Raw genomic sequence first — 21,222 nt, forward strand, 5'->3', positions numbered from 1 at the left:
AAGTTCTGCAGCCACTGCTCGTCATCCCAGACCTGCATGACGATACGATCCCACCACTCAGTGCTAGTTTCACGAGCCCTACGAAAGCTGCTCATGAATGCCACAAGTCATCGTATGTTGCTCCTATCCATGTCACACAGCAGGTCAGGCAAGTCTGAATCCTGTTCAGTTAGGAATTTTATGATTAACTGCACTGCCATCCGTGATGTGTTAATGACATTTAACAGAGCAGTAGAAAGCAATGCAGGATCCATCCTTTTGCACAGAGATGGCAGGCAGACAGCAAACTAAGGCCGTTGAAGTAAGCTGCAAACCAAAGCCGTAAGCCCATAGAATGCTGGGACAGAAAGCAATGCATCATGGGATGTTAAACCATAGGCATGATGTGCTGTGGTCCATTCCACCAACCCACAAGTCCTAGCAGCATAAGATGGGGAGTAGCACTGTGGGATAGTTACCCACAGTGCACTGCTCTCACTGTCCATGCGAGAGCACCAAGTATGAACGTGTTCTGCCGATAGAAGAGGCATAGTGTAAACATGCAATAGCAATGTTATTATCGTGCTTTTTGGTCGTTGACATAACTTTTGTCGATGAAACTCTGAAAAGGCCTAAGAAAGAGGGCAATTTGGAACAAATTGATAAATTAAACAATAAGAAGTCACCAGGACCAGGTGGTATTCACCCAAAATTTCTGAAGGACTCACATGTGAAAATCCAGAACTACTAATTATGGTATGTAACCTATCATTTAAATCAGCTTCTGTATCAGATGACTAGAGGGTAGCTAATGTGACACCAATTTTTAAAAAAGGCTCCAGAGGCGATCCTGGCAATTACAGGCCGGTAATCCTAACTTCAGAACTGGGAAAATTAGTTAAAACGATAGTAAAGAACAAAATTGTCAGATACATAGATGAACATGATTTTTTGGGGAAGAGTCAACATGGTTTTTGTAAAGGGAAATCATGCCTCACCAATTTAGTAGAATTCTTTGAGGGGGTCAACAAGCTTGTGGACAAGGGTGATCCAGTGGATATAGTGTACCTAGATTTTCAGAAAGCCTTTGACAAGGTCCCTCACCAAAGGCTCTTAAGCAAAGGCTCTTAAGAGGAAAGGCCTTTTTCATGAATCAGTAACTGGTTAAAAGATAGGAAACAAAGGGTGGGAATAAATGGTCAGTTTTCAGAATGGAGAGAGATAAATAGTGGTGTCCTCCAGGGGTCTGTACTGGGACCAGTACTATTCAACATACTCATAAATGATCTGGGAAAAGGGGTAAAGAGTGAGGTGGCAAAATTTGCAGATGATACAAAACTATTCAAGATAGTTAAGTCACAAGTGGACTGTGAAGAGCTACAAAGGGATCTCACAAAACTGGATGACTGGACAAAAACGGCAGATGAAATTCAGTGTTGATAAATGCAAAGTGATGCACATTGGAAAACATAATCCGAGCTATACATATAAAATGATGGGGTCTAAATTAGCTCTTACCACTCAAGAAAGAGATCTCGGAGTCATTGTGGATAGTTCTCTGAAAACATCCACTCAATGTGCAGCGGCCATCAAATAAATGAACAGAATGTTGGGAATCATTAAGAAAGGGATAGATAATAAGACAGAAAATATCATATTGCCTCTATATAAATCCATGGAACGCCCACATCTTGAATACTGCGTGCAGATTTAGTTGCCTCATCTCAAAAAAGATAGATTGGAATTGGAAAAGGTTCAGAAAAGGGCACCAAAAATTATCAGGGGTATGGAACGGCTTCCATATGAGGAGAGATTAATCAGACTGGGACTTTTCAGCTTGGAAAAGAGACGACTAAGGGGGGTAGAGGATATGATTCTGGTCTATAAAATCATGACCGGTGTGGAGAAAGTAAATAAGGAAGTGTTATTTACTCCTTCTCAGAAGCTGGGAATGGGTGATAGAGGATGGATCACCCAATAATTGCCCTGTTCTGGTCCTTCCCTCTAAAGCACCTGGCATTGGCCATGGTCGGAAGACAGGACACTGGGTTAGATGAACCTTTGGTCTGACCCAGTATGGCCGTTCTTATGAATTTCCCCCACCATGAATCACCACAGTCTGCAAGAGAGAGGGTTTGAAGTAAAGGACATCCAGAAACTGAGGGCCATTGTCTAAATGGGGTACTCTCCAGGCAATGCTGGAGTTAAACAGCCTGGCTGTTTAAAAATAGCCAGAGCCTCGCGAACCAGCTGAGCGGCAGCGAACCAGCGGAGCAGCGGGGACAGCAGAGCAGCTCACAGCAGGAGTTTGCCTGGGAGTTCGCCTGGAGTGAGCCCAGTGAGGCTTACATCTTGCCAACGTCTCTGAGGAAGCTCATAGTAGGTAGGTGATATGGAAGGGGGGGGTTCAGCTGTTGTGACCTGCACTGGATGTGCCATGTTTGTCTTTCTTCCACAGGACAGAAGCGACTTTGTCTGTACAAAGTGCAAGCTGGTCTCCATATTGGAAGAGAAGATTGAAGGTCTGGAGCAACAGGTAACGACCCTGCGTTGTATACGAGAGACTGAGGATTTTCTGGACCAAACTCAGGATAGCCTTCTAGGGGCACAAAGCTCTAAAGATATAGAGCAGGTTGCACAGAGGAGCCAAGAGGCCAGTGAAGAAGCTTGGCAACATGTGACCTCCAGAAGAGGTAAGCGGAATGTCCGGGTTCCAGTAACACAGACACAGGTAACTAACCGCTTTCATGTTCTCTCCACAGGTACCAATGCGGAGAGTGGACCAGATGATATGTCTGGGGGGAGAAAGCAGAAGGAGACTCCGCTGGTTGGGAGGCATGAGATGCGATGTCCTGAGGTTGCGGGTTCCACGACCACCACTCCCAAGAGGAGAAGGCGGGTGGTGGTGGTCGGGGACTCTCTCCTCCGGGGGACTGAGTCATCTATCTGCCGCCCTGACCGGGAAAACTGAGAAGTCTGCTGCTTGCCAGGGGCTAAGATTCGTGATGTGACGGAGAGACTGCCGAGACTCATCAAGCCCTCGGATCGCTACCCCTTCCTGCTTCTCCACGTGGGCACCAATGATACTGCCAAGAATGACCTTGAGCGGATCACTGCGGACTACGTGGCTCTGGGAAGAAGGATAAAGGAGTTGGAGGCGCAAGTGGTGTTCTCGTCCATCCTCCCCGTGGAAGGAAAAGGCCTGGGTAGGGACCGTCGAATCGTGGAGGTCAACGAATGGCTACGCAGGTGGTGTCGGATAGAAGGCTTTGGATTCTTTGACCATGGGATGGTGTTCCATGAAGGAGGAGTGCTGGGCAGAGACGGGCTCCATCTTACGAAGAGAGGGAAGAACATCTTTGCCAGCAGGCTGGCTAACCTAGTGAGGAGGGCTTTAAACTAGGTTCACCGGGGGAAGGAGACCAAAGCCCTGAGGTAAGTGGGAAAGCGGGATACCGGGAGGAAGCACAGGCAGGAATGTCTGTGAGGGGAGGGCTCCTGCCTCATACTGGGAATGAGGGGCGATCAACAGGTTATCTCAAGTGCTTATATACAAATGCACAAAGCCTTGGAAACAAGCAGGGAGAACTGGAGGTCCTGGTGATGTCAAGGAATTATGACGTGATTGGAATAACAGAGACTTGGTGGGATAACTCACATGACTGGAGTACAGTCATGGATGGTTATAAACTGTTCAGGAAGGACAGGCAGGGCAGAAAAGGTGGGGGAGTAGCACTGTATGTAAGGGAGCAGTATGACTGCTCAGAGCTCCGGTACGAAACTGTGGAAAAACCTGAGTGTCTCTGGATTAAGTTTAGAAGTGTGTGCAACAAGAGTGATGTCATGGTGGGAGTCTGCTATAGACCACCGGACCAGGGGGATGAGGTGGATGAGGCTTTCTTCCGGCAACTCACGGAAGCTACTAGATCGCATGCCCTGATTCTCATGGGTGACTTTAATTTTCCTGATATCTGCTGGGAGAGCAATACAGCGGTGCATAGACAATCCAGGAAGTTTTTGGAAAGCGTAGGGGACAATTTCCTGGTGCAAGTGCTAGGGGAGCCAACTAGGGGGAGCGCTTTTCTTGACCTGCTGCTCACAAACCGGGTAGAATTAGTGGGGGAAGCAAAAGTGGATGGGAATCTGGGAGGCAGTGACCATGAGTTGGTTGAGTTCAGGATCCTGACGCAGGGAAGAAAGGTAAGCAGCAGGATACGGACCCTGGACTTCAGGAAAGCAGACTTTGACTCCCTCAGGGAACAGATGGCCAGGATCCCCTGGGGGACTAACATGAAAGGGAAGGGAGTCCAGGAGAGCTGGCTGTATTTCAAGGAATCCCTGTTGAGGTTACAGGGACAAACCATCCCGATGAGTCGAAAGAATAGTAAATATGGCAGGCGACCAGCTTGGCTTAATGGTGAAATCCTAGCGGATCTTAAACATAAAAAAGAAGCTTACAAGAAGTGGAAGGTTGGACATATGACCAGGGAAGAGTATAAAAATATTGCTCGGGCATGTAGGAAAGATATCAGGAGGGCCAAATCGCACCTGGAGCTGCAGCTAGCAAGAGATGTCAAGAGTAACAAGAAGGGTTTCTTCAGGTATGTTGGCAACAAGAAGAAAGCCAAGGAAAGTGTGGGCCCCTTACTGAATGAGGGAGGCAAGCTAGTGACAGAGGATGTGGAAAAAGCTAATGTACTCAATGCTTTTTTTGCCTCTGTTTTCACTAACAAGGTCAGCTCCCAGACTGCTGTGCTGGGCATCACAAAATGGGGAAGAGATGGCCAGCCCTCTGTAGAGATAGAGGTGGTTAGGGACTATTTAGAAAAGCTGGACGTGCACAAGTCCATGGGGCCGGACGAATTGCATCCAAGAGTGCTGAGGGAATTGGCGGCTGTGATTGCAGAGCCCTTGGCCATTATCTTTGAAAACTCGTGGCGAACGGGGGAAGTCCCGGATGACTGGAAAAAGGCTAATGTAGTGCCCATCTTTTAAAAAGGGAAGAAGGAGGATCCTGGGAACTACAGGCCGGTCAGCCTCACCTCAGTCCCTGGAAAAATCATGGAGCAGGTCCTCAAAGAATCAATCCTGAAGCACTTAGAGGAGAGGAAAGTGATCAGGAACAGTCAGCATGGATTCACCAAGGGAAGGTCATGCCTGACTAATCTAATCGCCTTTTATGATGAGATTACTGGTTCTGTGGATGAAGGGAAAGCAGTGGATGTATTGTTTCTTGACTTTAGCAAAGCTTTTGACACGGTCTCCCACAGCATTCTTGTCAGCAAGTTAAGGAAGTATGGGCTGGATGAATGCACTATAAGGTGGGTAGAAAGCTGGCTAGATTGTCGGGCTCAACGGGTAGTGATCAATGGCTCCATGTCTAGTTGGCAGCCGGTGTCAAGTGGAGTGCCCCAGGGGTCGGTCCTGGGGCCCGTTTTGTTCAATATCTTCATAAATGATCTGGAGGATGGTGTGGATTGCACTCTCAGCAAATTTGCGGATGATACTAAACTGGGAGGAGTGGTAGATACGCTGGAGGGGAGGGATAGGATACAGAAGGACCTAGACAAATTGGAAGATTGGGCCAAAAGAAATCTAATGAGGTTCAATAAGGATAAGTGCAGGGTCCTGCACTTAGGATGGAAGAATCCAATGCACCGCTACAGACTAGGGACCGAATGGCTCGGCAGCAGTTCTGCGGAAAAGGACCTAGGGGTGACAGTGGACGAGAAGCTGGATATGAGTCAGCAGTGTGCCCTTGTTGCCAAGAAGGCCAATGGCATTTTGGGATGTAAAAGTAGGGGCATAGCGAGCAGATCGAGGGACGTGATCGTTCCCCTCTATTCGACACTGGTGAGGCCTCATCTGGAGTACTGTGTCCAGTTTTGGGCCCCACACTACAAGAAGGATGTGGATAAATTGGAAAGAGTACAGCGAAGGGCAACAAAAATGATTAGGGGTCTAGAGCACATGACTTATGAGGAGAGGCTGAGGGAGCTGGGATTGTTTAGTCTGCAGAAGAGAAGAATGAGGGGGGATTTGATAGCTGCTTTCAACTACCTGAAAGGGGGTTTCAAAGAGGATGGCTCTAGACTGTTCTCAATGGTAGCAGATGACAGAACGAGGAGTAATGGTCTCAAGTTGCAATGGGGGAGGTTTAGATTGGATATTAGGAAAAACTTTTTCACTAAGAGGGTGGTGAAACACTGGAATGCGTTACCTAGGGAGGTGGTAGAATCTCCTTCCTTAGAGGTTTTTAAGGTCAGGCTTGACAAAGCCCTGGCTAGGATGATTTAACTGGGACTTGGTCCTGCTTTGAGCAGGGGGTTGGACTAGATGACCTTCTGGGGTCCCTTCCAACCCTGATATTCTATGATTCTATGATTCCTCTGTGACAGGAGGCATGCTGGGAAAGTGTGCAGAGGAAATAGGTAACTTATTTGTCTAATACCAAAGCATAAGCCTGAAGTTGCAACTTTATGTTTATTTGGTTTAAAAACATACTGTACGTGTTTGCTCCCCTTGCCATTTCATCTTTGAATCTGTGATTTCACTGTTAAATAAACTTTTTGTTTATTTTTACCCTGAACAGATCTCTGTCATGCAAACTGTGCCAAAGTGAACTGAGAATGAAATGAGAACACTTCTTTGGGGTGAGGAACCAAAGGGGAAAAGTCCAAATGTCCGGTAGTTAAGAACTTGGGGTACACAGATTTGGGGATACTTGGCACCAGAAGGACTGTTGGGGTCACTCTGCAAGGCATGATTAGGCTGGTGGGAGCCAGGGTGGGACCGTATGCTACTACGCTGGGGACTGGTGTCAAGGCTGAGCCAGAGCAGCCTAACATTAAAGCACCGAAAGATATAAGAAAGGAGCTCAGACACTCCTTACTGGTCTTGGTGATCCTCAGACATCACACTCAGTGCTTAAATTCAGTGGAGCTGTGCATAATGGCGCTCTGGTAAATGTTTTCAAACCCCCTGGAGTTTTTATAGCATGCTGGGGTGGGGGGCTCCAGGAAATACTATATGAGAATGTAAGCCCTGATCACACTGTACTAGTAAGTAACATCTCCTTCTTTTTCAAGTGGTTGTCTCTATGGGTGTTCCACTTCAGGTGATTCCCAAGCAGAGCCCGCACTAAAGGGGTGAAGCTGAGGTGACGGACCTAGTCAGTGGCGGAGCCAGGTGGAGCGAACAGGGGCGGCGCTCCGGGTCCTCAGTGGCACCGAAATGCCACCAAGGAGCCAGAGCGCGTGAAGGCCCCCGCCACTGAGGAGCCGGAGCACTGCCAGGTGAGTAAAAATTAGAAAAGGCACCAATCAATTCAAAAGGCGCCACTTGTGCTCAGAGGGCGAGTGGCCGCTCCCCACGCCCCCCCCTCGGCTACGCTGCTGGATCTAGCATTTACTGAAGAGCCACCACACCCAAGGCCGCATCTGCCCTGCACGCGTGACCAGCAGTACAGTCCACAGACAACCAGGTGGCAGTTTTACAAGTGTCCGTAATGGACAATAGCGGTGGGCGGTGCCCTTGTGGAATGGGCAGTCACCCTCGCCAGGGCTACACAGCTGAGAAACTCTGTAACATGCTAAAATGCACTGTAAGACCAATATCTGGGTGGAAATAGGGGCTCCCTTCATCCTCTTTGAAAGAGGACAAAAAGCTTAGGAGAGGTTCTGAAGGGCTTAATTCTTTTGAGGTAGAATGCAAGGGCTCGTCTCACATCTGCAGCATGAAAACTAGCTTCTTCCCTTGAAGTGTGAAGTCTGGGCTAGTCTGGAAACGTCCTGGTTTATGTGAAAGTCCGATGAGTCCTTGGGCAGGAAAGGAGGATGTGGACGGAGTCACCTTGTCCTGGTGAAAAAACGTGAAGGGTGGATCTGCCATAAGGCCTGCCCTGTTAAGAGTGCTCGGACAGGCACCCACACCCACAGTGACAACTTCTCTAAGAAGGATACTTTTCTGAGGAAATTCCCTGTAGCCACTGTGTTAAATGCAGGTGGAAGGGAAATACGGTAAAAAGAGTAAAAATCTTGTTAATATTTTTTTAAAGGAAAAATATACAGAAACTGGCGTTGAGGGAGGATCTTCCTTTTATTTCTTTTTAACACTGGGGTCGCAGCTGTAACATGAACATTGTTGGTAGCTGGCATGTGACAGGTCAGATGTCATCACAAAGGCCAATCAGAATGTCGCTATGGACAAAGCCATATTCTAATACATATTAACATGTCACCAGTTTGTTCCTCAGTCAATGACATTCTACAATTCATATATGGGGTCAGATCCTCAACTGCTATAAATCAGCATCTCTCCATTAAACTTCAGTGGCACCACATTGATTTACACCAGCGGAGGTTCTGACCCACTGGTTTCCTTGTAGTAGACCTGTGTACATGGATACAGTAGAGTAAGGGTGGGGAGAGGAGGAAGCAATATGTACTAAGAGTCAAACAAGTCACAACCTGCATGCTTCAGCCATTTTAGGATTTGCTCTGACTGCATTCTGCTATTTTCTGCTGCCTGTCTGTTTGAAATGAGGTCTGGGGCCACCATTCTCCCCTCATGCCAGGAATTGGCCCTCACAGACTCGGACTCCAAGCACAGAACTAAAGCCGTTTCACATTTTTCATGCCAAAAGTTCTTTCTCGGCCAAAAAAACACAACTTCATTTTGTCCACAGGAAAATATCTAAACAAACATTTTCATTTTTTTTTTAAATGTCACTTTGTTTTTTTGGTTTAAAGAAAATGAAATTACATTTAATTGAAATTCCAAGTCAAAACAAACCTTTTGTTTTAAAACTTCCCATGGGAAAACTGAAATCTTCCAGCTGAAAACTTCCAAACCAAGGACTTGTCTGAAATTCCTTGTGAGAAAGATGTTGATTCTCAGACTAGCTCTAGAGAGAACGTATCATCTCCTGTAAGGTCATGGTCAGTCCCATGCTATCAGGTGAGCATCAGGGAGGCTATCGAGCAATGAAAGCCACATGGTTTCCTCTTTGCCCATCCCAGATGCACCAGATCTCACACTTTTACAATTCTTGCAATATAAGATGGCCCTGTGTTGGTTCAGGCTTTTTAGGGGAATTTGACACAATGAAACAAATCAGGTTAGAAAATATTATTAAAAATAATTCACAGTCAATCGCCCACTAGCAGCTTTGAGTTTTTCAAGCAAATACTCCAGAACAGCTGTAAAACATACTTACTGTTCAGGCCTTCCTTGTTAACTATAGTGGTGCTCCCGAGTGCCTCGTAGTACTGCTGGTTACTCATCAATGTATGCATGCCAAGGATGGCTACATCAAAAAGAAAGGAAAACAAAACCAAGTTATTGCAGCCCCTTATGCTGAGAAAAGATGGATTCCGGCAAAGCCTTGAGAGCACACAGCTTCCCATAAGTGACCTAAAATGTGGGCCTCCATAGTAAGAAATTTGTTTTTGTGCGAATGTAGAAAAGCTAGAAAGATGGCACCCATGGGCCCGCAGTTTGAGTCCCACTGTGCTGAGTGACATCAGGTATCGACAGCACACTGAGGCTATGGCCATTTGCTCTCTACTAAAGGGTAGCATGATTTGTGCACGGAAAGGTATATGCATTGCAGGCAACAAGGATCAGGGCTGTGCATTAATGCCAAAAGATATTAAATGGAGGCACAGACGTGGGAACAGTTTCCCAATGATCAAGCTGAATGGAGTCTCTAGGTTGGAGCCAAAAAAAAAAAAAAAAGTGAGAGGAAGAATAAATATCACAAAACATAGAAATAGCCATGAGGAGTTACTAACCTCAAGCCTGATCCTGCAGTTTACCATGTGCCCTTCCACCCGCTGCTAGCCTGGGTGGGAGCGGCTCTCCACACTTGTTTAAGACAATAGCATCAACACTGTACTTGGCTCACTCAGCAGCAGAATGAGATGTTCTCATCCAGTAAACTACAGAACAGTGTATATATCCCAAGTGCTTTGGCAACAGGCACTCTGTTTATACCCAACACAAACTAAAGGCAGCTTTGTCTTGAGCTTTGCACTTTTTAACAGGTCACAAAAACCTGAAAGCAGTGCTGGGGTCCATGGTGACTTGTTGAAGACAGAAACATGAGTAGTATAAACAGAATTAAAATGCTGCAAGAACACAGAAGCCAAGTTTCAGATAACAAACACATTTCAGTCTCTAATTTTCTAAAACAATACATACAGAGAGAGAGAGAGAGAGAGACTGGCCTACACTAAAGACTAAGTTAAGTCAACCCAGCTACGTTGCTCTGGGGTGTGAAAATCCATACCCACTGAGCGAGGCAGTTAAGCTGACCTAACCCTGGCATAAAACAGTGCTAAGCCGATGGAAGAGTTCTTCTGTTGATCTAACTACTGCCTCTCGTGGAGAGAGATCACCTACAGTGATGGCAGATCCCCACCTGTCGCCGCAGTGAGTGGCTACACTGACATGTTGCAACTGTGCCACTGTAGCGGCTTTAGTGTTGACACAGCCTCAATCTGTATATGTTCCATAACCTCAGCAGTCTGGCACCTACTAGAGTAAGCAGCACAAAGCCAACAGACCAAACATAACATTTTAAAAAAGAAATCCTGCTGCTCTCAGAAAATTCATTTTGGAAAAAGCCCTGTAGCAATGAATTTTCCATTCTCCTGTGGTTCAATATAGAATGTCACAAGTCTGTTTGTACACACAGGGATATGTGTGGGAAAGTATGTTTATTAGGGATGGGCAAATCATATAAAATAAACTAAGAACAAAAATTCTTCTCAACTTCACACAGAACAGACCTTCAAGGTCCTAACAGCTGTTTTCTCTTAGTTTTTCCACAAACTGCTCTTCCCAGGTTTGGCTGGCACCAGAAGCAGAAATTGCCAGAACTTCCCTGACCATGTGGTATTTTGGTTGCAGAGTGCGGGGACTGTCGCGAGAAGGGTGGTTCTTGCTAGGGACCTACCAGGTGAAAACCTGCTGGTACAAATAATTGCCAGTAATTGTAGGTCTGCTAAATTGGACCCATTTTTCCGGCAGGAGAAAAGCACTGAAGAAATGCAAGAGCACAGGGTGGGATTTGCCATCAAGAACTCACTTCTGGGGATGACTGAGCCATCTACAAATGGATCAGAGAGAATTCTGGCCCCATTCTTGTCCACATCGGAGGGCCCAGTCAACCTTGTGAGTGAATTCGCCCCAACAAAGGACCAGTTCTACGATCAGTTGAACACCACCATCAGCAGGGTTCCGAAGCACGAATATGTTTCCCTGCTAGGGTACTTCAACGCAAGGGTGGGAGCTGATCATGAAGCATGGATCAACTGTCTTGGTCAACACAGAACTGATAAAAGAATGGAAACGGACAGAGCCTGATAAAAGTTTGTTTCTATTACGACCTCTGTGTAACAAACTCATTCTTCCAGACAAAGCCACAGCACAAAGGGTCTTGGAAACATCCCAGATCTGGCCATTGGAACCAACTGGATCTTATCATCACAAGGGGTACCAGCCTTAACAGCGTCCTCATTATCTGCAGTTATCAAAGTGCTCACTGCGACACAGGTATGCAGCAAGGTCAGACTTAAACCAAAGATAATAAACAGATCTAAAGTCAAAGGACATCCTTGTATTAACATCGGTACCTTAGCACAGTGGTTTTCAAACTGTGGGTCGCGACCTGGAACTGGGTTGTGGAACGTAAGGCGCTGGTCACAGCGGCTCTGGTCAGCACTGCCGACTGGGAAGTTAAAAGTCCCATCGGTGGCGCTGCCTGGCTAATTCAGACACCGCGCTGTGCCCTGAAAGCGACCAGCAGCAGGTCTGGCTCCTGTGGGGAGGAAGGGGAACGAAGCTCTGCACGCTGCTCCCCAGCTGTGCCGCTGACTGGGCTGGAGGTAAGCACCCCAAGCCCGCGCCCCAATCCTCTGCCCCAGCCCTGAGACCCCCAAAACCAGAGCCCCTTCCTGCACCCCAAGCCCCTCATCCCTGGCCCCACCCCAGAGCCTACACCCCCAGCCCAGACCCCAGTCCCCTCCTGCACCCAATCCCCTGCCCCAGCCCTGAGCCCCTCCCACACCCCAAACCCCTCATCCCCACCTCTGTTGGGTTGCCAGTTTTCTTCAACTGGGTTGCCAGAAAAAAAGTTTGAAAACCCCTGCCTTAGCGGACCACGAAAAGTCGCAGCAGTACAAGAACATATTACAATAAGTCCTGGACTCAGTGATTGTGCCACAAGCATCCACCTGAAGTGGGAGCAACTGAAGAAGACAATCTACGACACAGTCTTTGGGAATAAGGAAAGCAAGATGAACAACTGGTTTGATGCATATTCCAGTGAATTGATACCAGTCATAGAGGCCAAACGTGCAGCCCAAACCAACGACAAGAGAGGCCCTGTAGCGACGTGACGACTCCGGCTGGTCGTCCTGGGAATTAGCTCTCCAGCCTCCGGAGCGCCCTCCACAGGCCGGTGTCCCGCTTGCCTCAGGCCCCCGTGTCCGTCCCGGACCCCGGTGCTCCTTACCTCAGGGTTCTGACCTCTGCAGTACCCCCGCAATCTCTGGGTCTCCCCTCCTGGGAACCCCCACCCTCTATCCCCATCTTGCCTCAGTGGCTACCGCCAGGCACCATCTAGCCCCCACTCACTGGGGCAGACTGCAGTCTGTAAACCACTCATCATCGGCAAGGGGGGTTTGGACCTGCTGCCTTTGCCTAACTTTGGGCTGCACCTCTGCAATCCCAGTACCTTTCCCTGCCTTTAGCAAGGCCTGCAGCCTGGGGGCTCTCCAGGCTGGAGCTCCCCAGCTCCTCTCGCCTTTCCCCAGCCCTGCTCCACTCCAGGTACCCTTTTCTCCCAGGCAGCCAGTCCTTCTCTCTCCAAAGCTAGAGAGAGAGTCCTCTTGAGCTCCTGGCTCACAGCCCTCTTATAGGGCCAGCTGTGGCCTGACTGGGGGTTGGCGCCAGCTGTAGCTGCTTCCCCAATCAGCCTAGCTTATTGGCTCCCTGGGGCAGCTCTTTCCCAGGGCAGTTTTAACCCCTTCAGGGCCGGAGAGGGGTGACCGCCCCACTACAAGCCCAAATAAAAACTTTTATGTGTTGAGAGCAGCAAGAACCAAGGTACAACAAACTGCTCAATGGTGCGCCAATGACTATTGGCTGCACTTATGCAAAAGCATCCAAGTAGCAGCTGATGCAAGCAACATCAGAAATATGTACGATGGGATCAAGAAAGCCTTGGATCCAACTTCAAAGAAGACAGCCCTACTGAAATCAACAACAGGGGAAACAATCAACAACTGCACCAAGCAGATGGATCGCTGGGTAGAACTCTACTCTGAGCTTTACTCTTGTGAAAATATTATTCCAGCGCAGCCAGCCATCAATGCCGTTGAAAGCCTACCTGTTAGGAACCAACTCGACAATGAACCAATAGTTGAGGAGCTTAGCCCGTAGCCTTGCCACAGATGGCCCTGGGAAAGGCTGCAGACAGTCAGAGGTCATCAAACGTGGAAAACCTATTCTGCTGCAACAGCTTCACGAGTTGCTCTGTCTGCGCTGGAAAGAAGGCGAAGTACCACAAGAAATGAGAGACGCCAACATCATCACTCTCTCTGAAAACAAGGCTCACTGGAGCACCTGTAACAACTATCCTGGCATTTCCCTTCTCAGCAGTATGGGAAAAGCCTTTGCCTGAGTTGTCCTGAACAGAATTCAGAATTCAGACCCTTGCAGACAGCAGGACCGGCTCTAGGCGCCAGCAAATCAAGCATGTGCTCGGGGCGGCACAATTCCAGGGGCGGCATTCTGGGGGGGTGGGGTTTTTTTTTTTTTTTGCTTCAGCAGTTGCGCTCTCAGAGGTTTTGGGTTTTTGGTTTTTTTTTGCTTGGGGAGGCAACAAAAAACCTAGAGCCAGCCCTGGCAGACAGAATCTGTGCTGAATCACAGTGCGGCTTCAGAGCTGAAAGATCTACTATTGACATGATCTTCTCACTGAGACAACTACAAGAGAAATGCAGAGAACAAAAGAAGCCCCTCTACATAGCCTTTATTAATCTCACAAAGGCTTTTGACCCTATTAGTAGAAGTGGACTATTCGCACTTCTAGAAAAGACTGGATGTTTCCCCAAGCTCTTAAGCATGATTTGATCCTTCCATAAAAACATGTACAGCATAGTCCAATACGACGGCTCAGTCTCTGAGGCTTTCCAGATTCGTAGGGAGTTAAGCAAGGCCGTGCCCCAAGCCTGTTTGGGATCTTCTCCTCCCTGCTACTGAAACAAGCTTTTGGTTCCTCAACAGAGGGAATCTACTTGCACACAAGAGCTGATGGAAAGCTGTTCCATCTTCCAAGACTTAGATCTAAAACCAAGACTTGGGAGGCCCTCATCCAACATCTTCTCTTTGCTGACGATGCAACAGTAGCAACCTACACAGAAGCCCATCTCCAAAACCTCATGGACAGTTTTTCCAATGCCTGCCAAGACTTTGGCCTTACCAGAAGCCTAAAAAATACAAACCTAACATCCCAAGGAGTTGAGGAAGCACCCTCCATCAAGAACAACAACTATGAACTTGAAGTGGTAAACAAGTTCACATACCTGGGGTCCACTATCACAGTCAACCTTGCATGTGAAACAGAATTAAACATAGGTTTCAGAGTAGCAGCCGTGTTAGTCTGTATTCGCAAAAAGAAAAGGAGTACTTGTGGCACCTTAGAGACTAACAAATTTATTTGAGCATAAGCTTTCGTGAGCTACAGCTCACATGCATCCGATGAAGTGAGCCGTAGCTCACGAAAGCTTATGCTCAAATAAATTTGTTAGTCTCTAAGGTGCCAGTAGTAGTCCTTTTCTTTTTGAGAATTAAACATACACATTGGAAAAGCCACCACAACAATGTCTAGACTGAACAAGAGGGTCTGGCAAAACAACAAAGTGACAGAACACACGAAGATCTGTGTGTACTGTGCACGTGTTATCAGCACACTTTTGTACGGGAACGAGACAGGGACCTGATACTCTCATCAGGAAAAGAGGCTCAACAGCTTTCATGTGCGTTGCCTTTGTCAAATTTTTGGAATCTTCTGGAGGGACAGAGTCACCAACACTGAGTTACTCAAATGGGCCAGCAATATCCAGCATGCAAACACTCCTCCAACAGAGATGCCTCTGCTGGCTTGGGCATGTGTGCCAAAGGAATGATGGGTGCATCCCAAAGGACACCCTCAAATTGGCATCTGGAAAAAGACCCAAAGGACACCCAAAATTGCGTTTCAAGGATATGTGCAAGCGAGGCCTCAAAGAAATGGACATGGATGTGGACAACTGGGAAGATCACATTCAGGACTGCAGCCTTTGGAAACAAGAGCTTAACAGGGATCTCCAGAGTTACGAGAGGAAGCAGTCCAGCTTAGCAGAGGAGAAAAGAGCTTGCAGAAGGCAGAGTCCAAAGGATTGAAATACCACCTTTAAATGTGACAGATGCGGCAGAGAGATATTGTCTCTCTCGAGTGGGTCTCTTCAGCCATGGCTATGGCTGCCATAAAACCAAATGAGTAAATTCTTTATCTCTCAGGGGCACATACCCATGGTTTCTTGAGACTGAAGGCTGACCACTAAAACTACTAAAAAAAGTCAGTCTTTTTAATTCTTCATTTTTATTGTTAATAAAAAAGGTCCCCCACAAACATTTATATTAATTATCTCCAATAAGATGGGTCATGGAGAAATTAAAATAGAGACTGAAATTACTGTCATCCACCACAAAGATCTAATAGGGCCTCAAGCAGACATGACCCTAATGTGCTATGGCATTCCCCAGGCCATATAGTCAGGTGAAATTGTTTTAACAGACAATCAACAAATAACTTCCATTGTTGCTTGCAGTGTTGTTGTAGCCGAGTTGATCCCTGGATACTAGAGAGACAAGGTGGGTGAGGTAACATCTTTTATTGAACCAACTTCTGTCGGGGAAAGAGCCAAGCTTTCGAGCTACACAAAGCTCTTCTTCAGGTCTGGGAAACATACACGGAGCATCACAGCTAAATGCCAAGTGGAACACATTGTTTAGCATAAGTAGTTAGCACATATTCTACAGGACCAGTCAAGGTAGATTTCAGAGCAGCAGCCGTGTTAGTCTGTATTCGCAAAAAGAAAAGGAGGACTTGTGGCATCTTAGAGACTAACAAATTTATTTGAGCATAAGCTTTCATGAGCTACATCCGATGAAGTGAGCTGTAGCTCATGAAAGCTTATGCTCTAATAAATTTGTTAGTCTCTAAGGTGCCACAAGTACTCCTTTTCTTTTTGCGAATACAGACTAACACGGCTGCTACTCTGAAACCTGTCATTCCACTACAGGCAGCCTGTCTGGGAGCTTGATGCTTGTTTCCCGTTTCTCTAGCCCAGGGGTTGGCAGCCTTTCAGAAGTGGCATGCCGAGTCTTCATTTATTCCCTCTAATTGAAGGTTTCGCGTGCCAGTCATACATTTAACGTTTTTAGAAGGTCTCTTTCTATAAGTCTATAATATATAACTTAACTATTGTTGTATGTAAAGTAAATAAAGTTTTTAAAATGTTTAAGAAGCTTCATTTAAAATTAAATTAAAATGCAGAGCCCCCAGGACTGGTGCTGAAAATCAGCTCATGTGCCACCTTTGGCAGGTGTGCCAGAGGTTACCTACCCCTGCTCTAGCCAGATCTGGGCCATCCCTGGCACAATTTGGAGGACTGGGGGCTGATTTACACTATGCCATCTGGTAATGGTCCCCAGGGAACCATCTGCCAGATAGGGTCAGCTGCAGCTCAGCACTCACTCTCCATCTGCAAGCAGGGCTGCAGAAGAGCTGTGGGTGCACACTGGGGTCTTGTGGCTGGTCTCTGCTGCCTTTGTGCCGTCTGAGCAAAAACAAAGACTCTACTGCTGAGAAATTCCAAAAGAAATCCTGCAACCTGCTACCTCTAGCACACCTGTGCTCTTCAGCTAGAAGCACAGCAGCTGTTGGCTATGATGCACGGTGAGAAGGGGGAAAGCAGATCTTCCAGAAAGGCATCCAGCCATGATCTGAAAACCAAGAGATGGAGAACTCATCACTCCCCTGGGCATCATCCTCAGTGGTTGTCCCTTTGTTCAGGCTGACTTCAGAGGAGGACGCTATACCCAAAACCAAGTCACTCACTTAATAGAAGACACTGAAGATCCTTTGAGAAGACCAAGAAAGTTGGTGCTGTTCTGGAGGCTTTGTCAGCTGCAGGTGATACCGTCTGGCATGTGGGGCTGACCACTAAGTTGTTGCAGACTGTTCCCTGTAAGCCCATGATGTGGTTTATCACGGAAATGATACCAAATCAGAGCTTCATCTTGCCAGCTGGAGCATAGGCACCGACTCTGTGGGTGCTCTAGGGCTTGAGCACCCATGGAAAAAAAATAGCGGGTTCTTAGCACCCACTGGCAGCCAAGCTCCCCCATTCCCCCAGTGCCTCCTGCCCGCCGGCGGCCCTGCCGATCAACTCCTCTCTCTCCCTCCCAGCTCCTCCTGAATGCTGCGGAAAAGCTGTGTGTGGGGGGGTGGGGGGGGGGTCAAGCACTCCGCGGGTAGAGAGGAAGTCGGTGCCTATGAGCTGGAGACAAAGTCAGCTGGTTTAGGCAGCTCTGTAGCAGACTAGCTGCTCTCCTCTTCAACATACATACTTACGACCTACCCACAAGTAAGGCCGATAAGTACATATGTGCAGATGACATCTGTCTTGCTGATGTGGGTGACGATGTACATGATAGCAAAGGGTCACTCAGCCAGGACATGAATGCTCTGGCCACATAATGTAAGTCTCCACTGACAAAGGTAAGTACATCTAAGACAGTGGCCACAACCTTCCAGCTGAAGGATCCCGACCAATCAATCCCTTACAATCTCGGTTGAGGATCATCCTCTCCCTTTCTAGACAGTTGTCATTTACTTAGGAGCCAAACTGAGCCACATTCTACCAAAGCAGCCCCTAGAACACTTGAAGAAAATGATCATCTCCAGCACTGCTGTGATACAGAAACTGGCAGGAACCTACTGGGGAGCAGAGGCAAATGTTCTACGAACCTCGGTGCTGGCAGTGGTATTTGCTCCCATGGAATAACGTGCAGCCTGCTGCACACAAGGTTGACAACGGTTCCAGTAGGTGCAAATGAGCAATATACACTTCCCACAAGATCCATCCACCTCCAGAAGAAAACACCTACACCTGCAGCTGCTGCTGACTTGCCATGAGTGACTTCACAACATCCTTTTGTGGCGGTAGTTCATGCACCACCACAGCACTGCTGGTCTAGTGCCAATCACGGATGAACAGCAGCATACCAGGGCTGACAGCTATGTCCTCATAGTGTCGCAGCAACTTTGGGCTAGAGAAACAGGCATGCCAACGAATTTCAGAAGCCCTTGCGTACATCCACACGTTTGCAACCTGGGACGCAGATCGTGGACTAGGCTTAACTGGCTGGTGACTGGAACGGCCAAAGCGGCTGCCACCATGCAGAAACTTGGGTTAGCCCCATCTTTTCATTGCTGCCCCATAGTCACACTGTAAACGGTCAACGTGGTGGAGGAGAACTCAGAAGACTGGAGGGTGGGCTGTAACTCCTGACTACCCTTGATGATGCAGCCATTAGATGGTCGAACAAGTAGAGATCGACTTGCAATGCATATGAAAGGAGATCATCCTACTGGTACAAATTTGTGCCTTATTTCTAATTTGAATTTGTCTTGCTTTAACTTTCAGCCATGGGTAGTTGTCATGCCTTTCTCTGCTAAATTAAATAGCCCTTTAGTATCTGGTACACACACTGTAATAAAGACAGGTTTCAGAGTAGCAGCCATGTTAATGTGTATTCGCAAAAAGAAGAGGACTTGTGGCACCTTAGAGACTAACAAATTTATTTGAGCATAAGCTTTCGTGAGCTACAGCTCACTTCATTGGATGCATTCGTTTTTGCACTGAACGCATCCGATGAAGTGAGCTGTAGCTCACGAAAGCTTATGCTCAAATAAATTTGTTAGTCTCTAAGGTGCCACAAGTCCTCCTTTTCTTTTTACACTGTAATAAAGTCACCTTTTGATCTTCTTGACATTCCCTAGCAAATCCTAGGGTGCTAGAGAGAGGGTGTAGCGGGGTGGTCACGCGCTCCAGCCCTGAAGGGGTCAAAACAGCCCTGGGAAAGGGCTGTTTCAGGGGAGCCAAAGGCTAAGCTGATGGGGAAGGCAGCCACAGCAGGGGCCATGCCCCAATCAGGTCACAGCTGACCTTAGAAAAGGTTGTGAGCCAGGAGCTCAGGCAGTCTCTCTCTAGCTGTGGAGAGAAGTGGGCCTGGCTGCTTGGGAGCTCACCAGGGTACCTAGAGTGAAGCAGGGCTGGGAAAAGGCCAGAGGAGCTGGGGGGCTCCAGGCTGGAAAACCCCCAGCCTGCAGGCCTTGCTGAAGGCCTGAAGCAGGTACTGGGGTTGCAGAGGGGCAGCCCAAGGTTAGGCAAAGGCAGCAGGTCCAAACCCTCCTTGCCAATGATGAGCGATACAGACTGTAGTCTGCCCCGTGTGCGGGGGCTAGATGAAGCTTGGCAGTAGCCGCTGAGGCAAGGTGGGGATAGAGGGTGGGGATTCCCCAGGGCGGGGAGACCCAGGGTCTGCGGGGGTACTGCAGAGGGCAGAACCCCGAGGGAAAGGACACCGGGGTCCGGAAGGGACACACGGGCCTGAGGCAAGCAGGACACCAGCCTGCAGAGGGCGCTCTGGAGGCTGGAGAGCTAATTCCCAGGACGACCAGCAGGAGACGCCGCACCAGTGAGTCGCGACGTGCTACAGAGGGCAACACTCCTACATTCAGCTTCACCCTCTTCTGAAGCTAACATAGCAAAATTTGACTATCAGAAAGAATTGCAATGAAACAAAACCTTTCCAATACACAGAAAGGGTCCCTTTAGAAACTGGCCCCCTCCCTTCTACTGCTCTAATCCACCAACTCATAGATAGGTTGCCCAAACAAACCAAACCCATAATGGACAAGAGTCAGACTAGGTTCTGGGTGCTTCATTAACGGACACACTCGCATGGGATTGTGATTTCATGCGCAGAAGCTGCGAGTACTGACAATAAATGCAGAGACTCAGAAAGAGAAAGAAGAAAAAGCAGAAAATATTTCCTATTTTTTTGAGTAGATACTTTAACACCCTCCCCACCCAAAGATCAATCTGGCCTCTGGTTTGGAAAGACAGATGGGGCAGACTTTATTCTATAATTCCTTTGTAGTCACTAAGTAACTCCTACCAAACCCTTTACCAGTGCAGGGTAGACTTTGTAACCAAATCTTAAGCAACATTAAAATAAAAAGCAGAAAGCAGCATTTGTGAAGAAGGCAGTAACCTGTTTCACACCACAAACGAGGAGGAATAATAATAGACAGGTCTGTAAGACTCTCCCAAATGGAACTGGATCTTACCAGCAATGTCGCAGAGTTCTGCATCAGATGCATTAGCCAGGGCTTCCTCCAGCTCTGGCTCCAGTGTTACTCTTTCCAAAACAGGATCGATTGGCTTCTGCTTGGGGACCCAGACTTTTCCTATAAATACAAAGTGATGTCAATGGCAGTCCAGCTGCTGGCTCCTGTTTAGCGATCACTGAGTCAGATTTACTTGGTGCACAGATTCACTTCCAAAGAATTCTCGGTGAAATTCCCTGCAGTGCAGAAGGACGTATACAGTGCTTAGTCCTGCTGCTGACTCTCTGCATGGAGTGTGTTGTGCCCTCTGACTAGCTTTACCCCAGAGGATGAGTTATGGATCCTAGAGCAGTGAGCAAAGAAACCCTAACCAGAATTAGGAAGTCACAGGCGAGCAGAATGTAGCCCAGACTCCAGAGCTCTATAAATCCATCTCAGATTTATTCTAAATGGGCTCCTGCAACTCTCTGGGTCAGAAGTGACTTGCCTGACTTCTTAGGCCAGGGGATTTTATATATTTAACCCGGGCCTCTTCTATAACAACCAGTACCTACAAATGATAACAACACTTTATCAAAAACACACAGTGCCCAGAGCTCATACATGTCCTGCCCTTCACAGAAATAGGCCTGGCTGAAGGCATTCAGCTAACCAAACCAGGACAGACCACAGCAAATGCACCATAGAAAAACGGACAACAACATTTTGCCAAGAGCCTAGCAGCCTGATCTGGAGCTGGCTCAAGCTGTGATCTGAAGGGCAGTTGGGGG

General features: G+C 47.7%; 1 protein-coding gene across 4 annotated transcripts in view; it reads right to left on the reverse strand.

Annotated features, from left to right (window-relative positions):
- Positions 1-21,222, reverse strand: part of TMOD1 (tropomodulin 1) — a 78,170-nt gene that overhangs the window by 15,420 nt on the left and 41,528 nt on the right. For all 4 annotated transcript variants that reach the window (XM_038401523.2, XM_043515375.1, XM_043515376.1 and 1 more), the window contains exons 4-5: positions 20,453-20,572; positions 9,197-9,286 (exon numbers count right to left, since the gene is read on the reverse strand). In XM_038401523.2, the coding sequence (XP_038257451.1) occupies positions 9,197-9,286; positions 20,453-20,572 (210 nt within the window). The remainder of the gene's footprint in view (positions 1-9,196; positions 9,287-20,452; positions 20,573-21,222) is intronic.

This window comes from Dermochelys coriacea, chromosome 5 (assembly GCF_009764565.3).
Source record: "Dermochelys coriacea isolate rDerCor1 chromosome 5, rDerCor1.pri.v4, whole genome shotgun sequence".
NCBI classification, from domain to species: Eukaryota; Metazoa; Chordata; order Testudines; family Dermochelyidae; genus Dermochelys; species Dermochelys coriacea.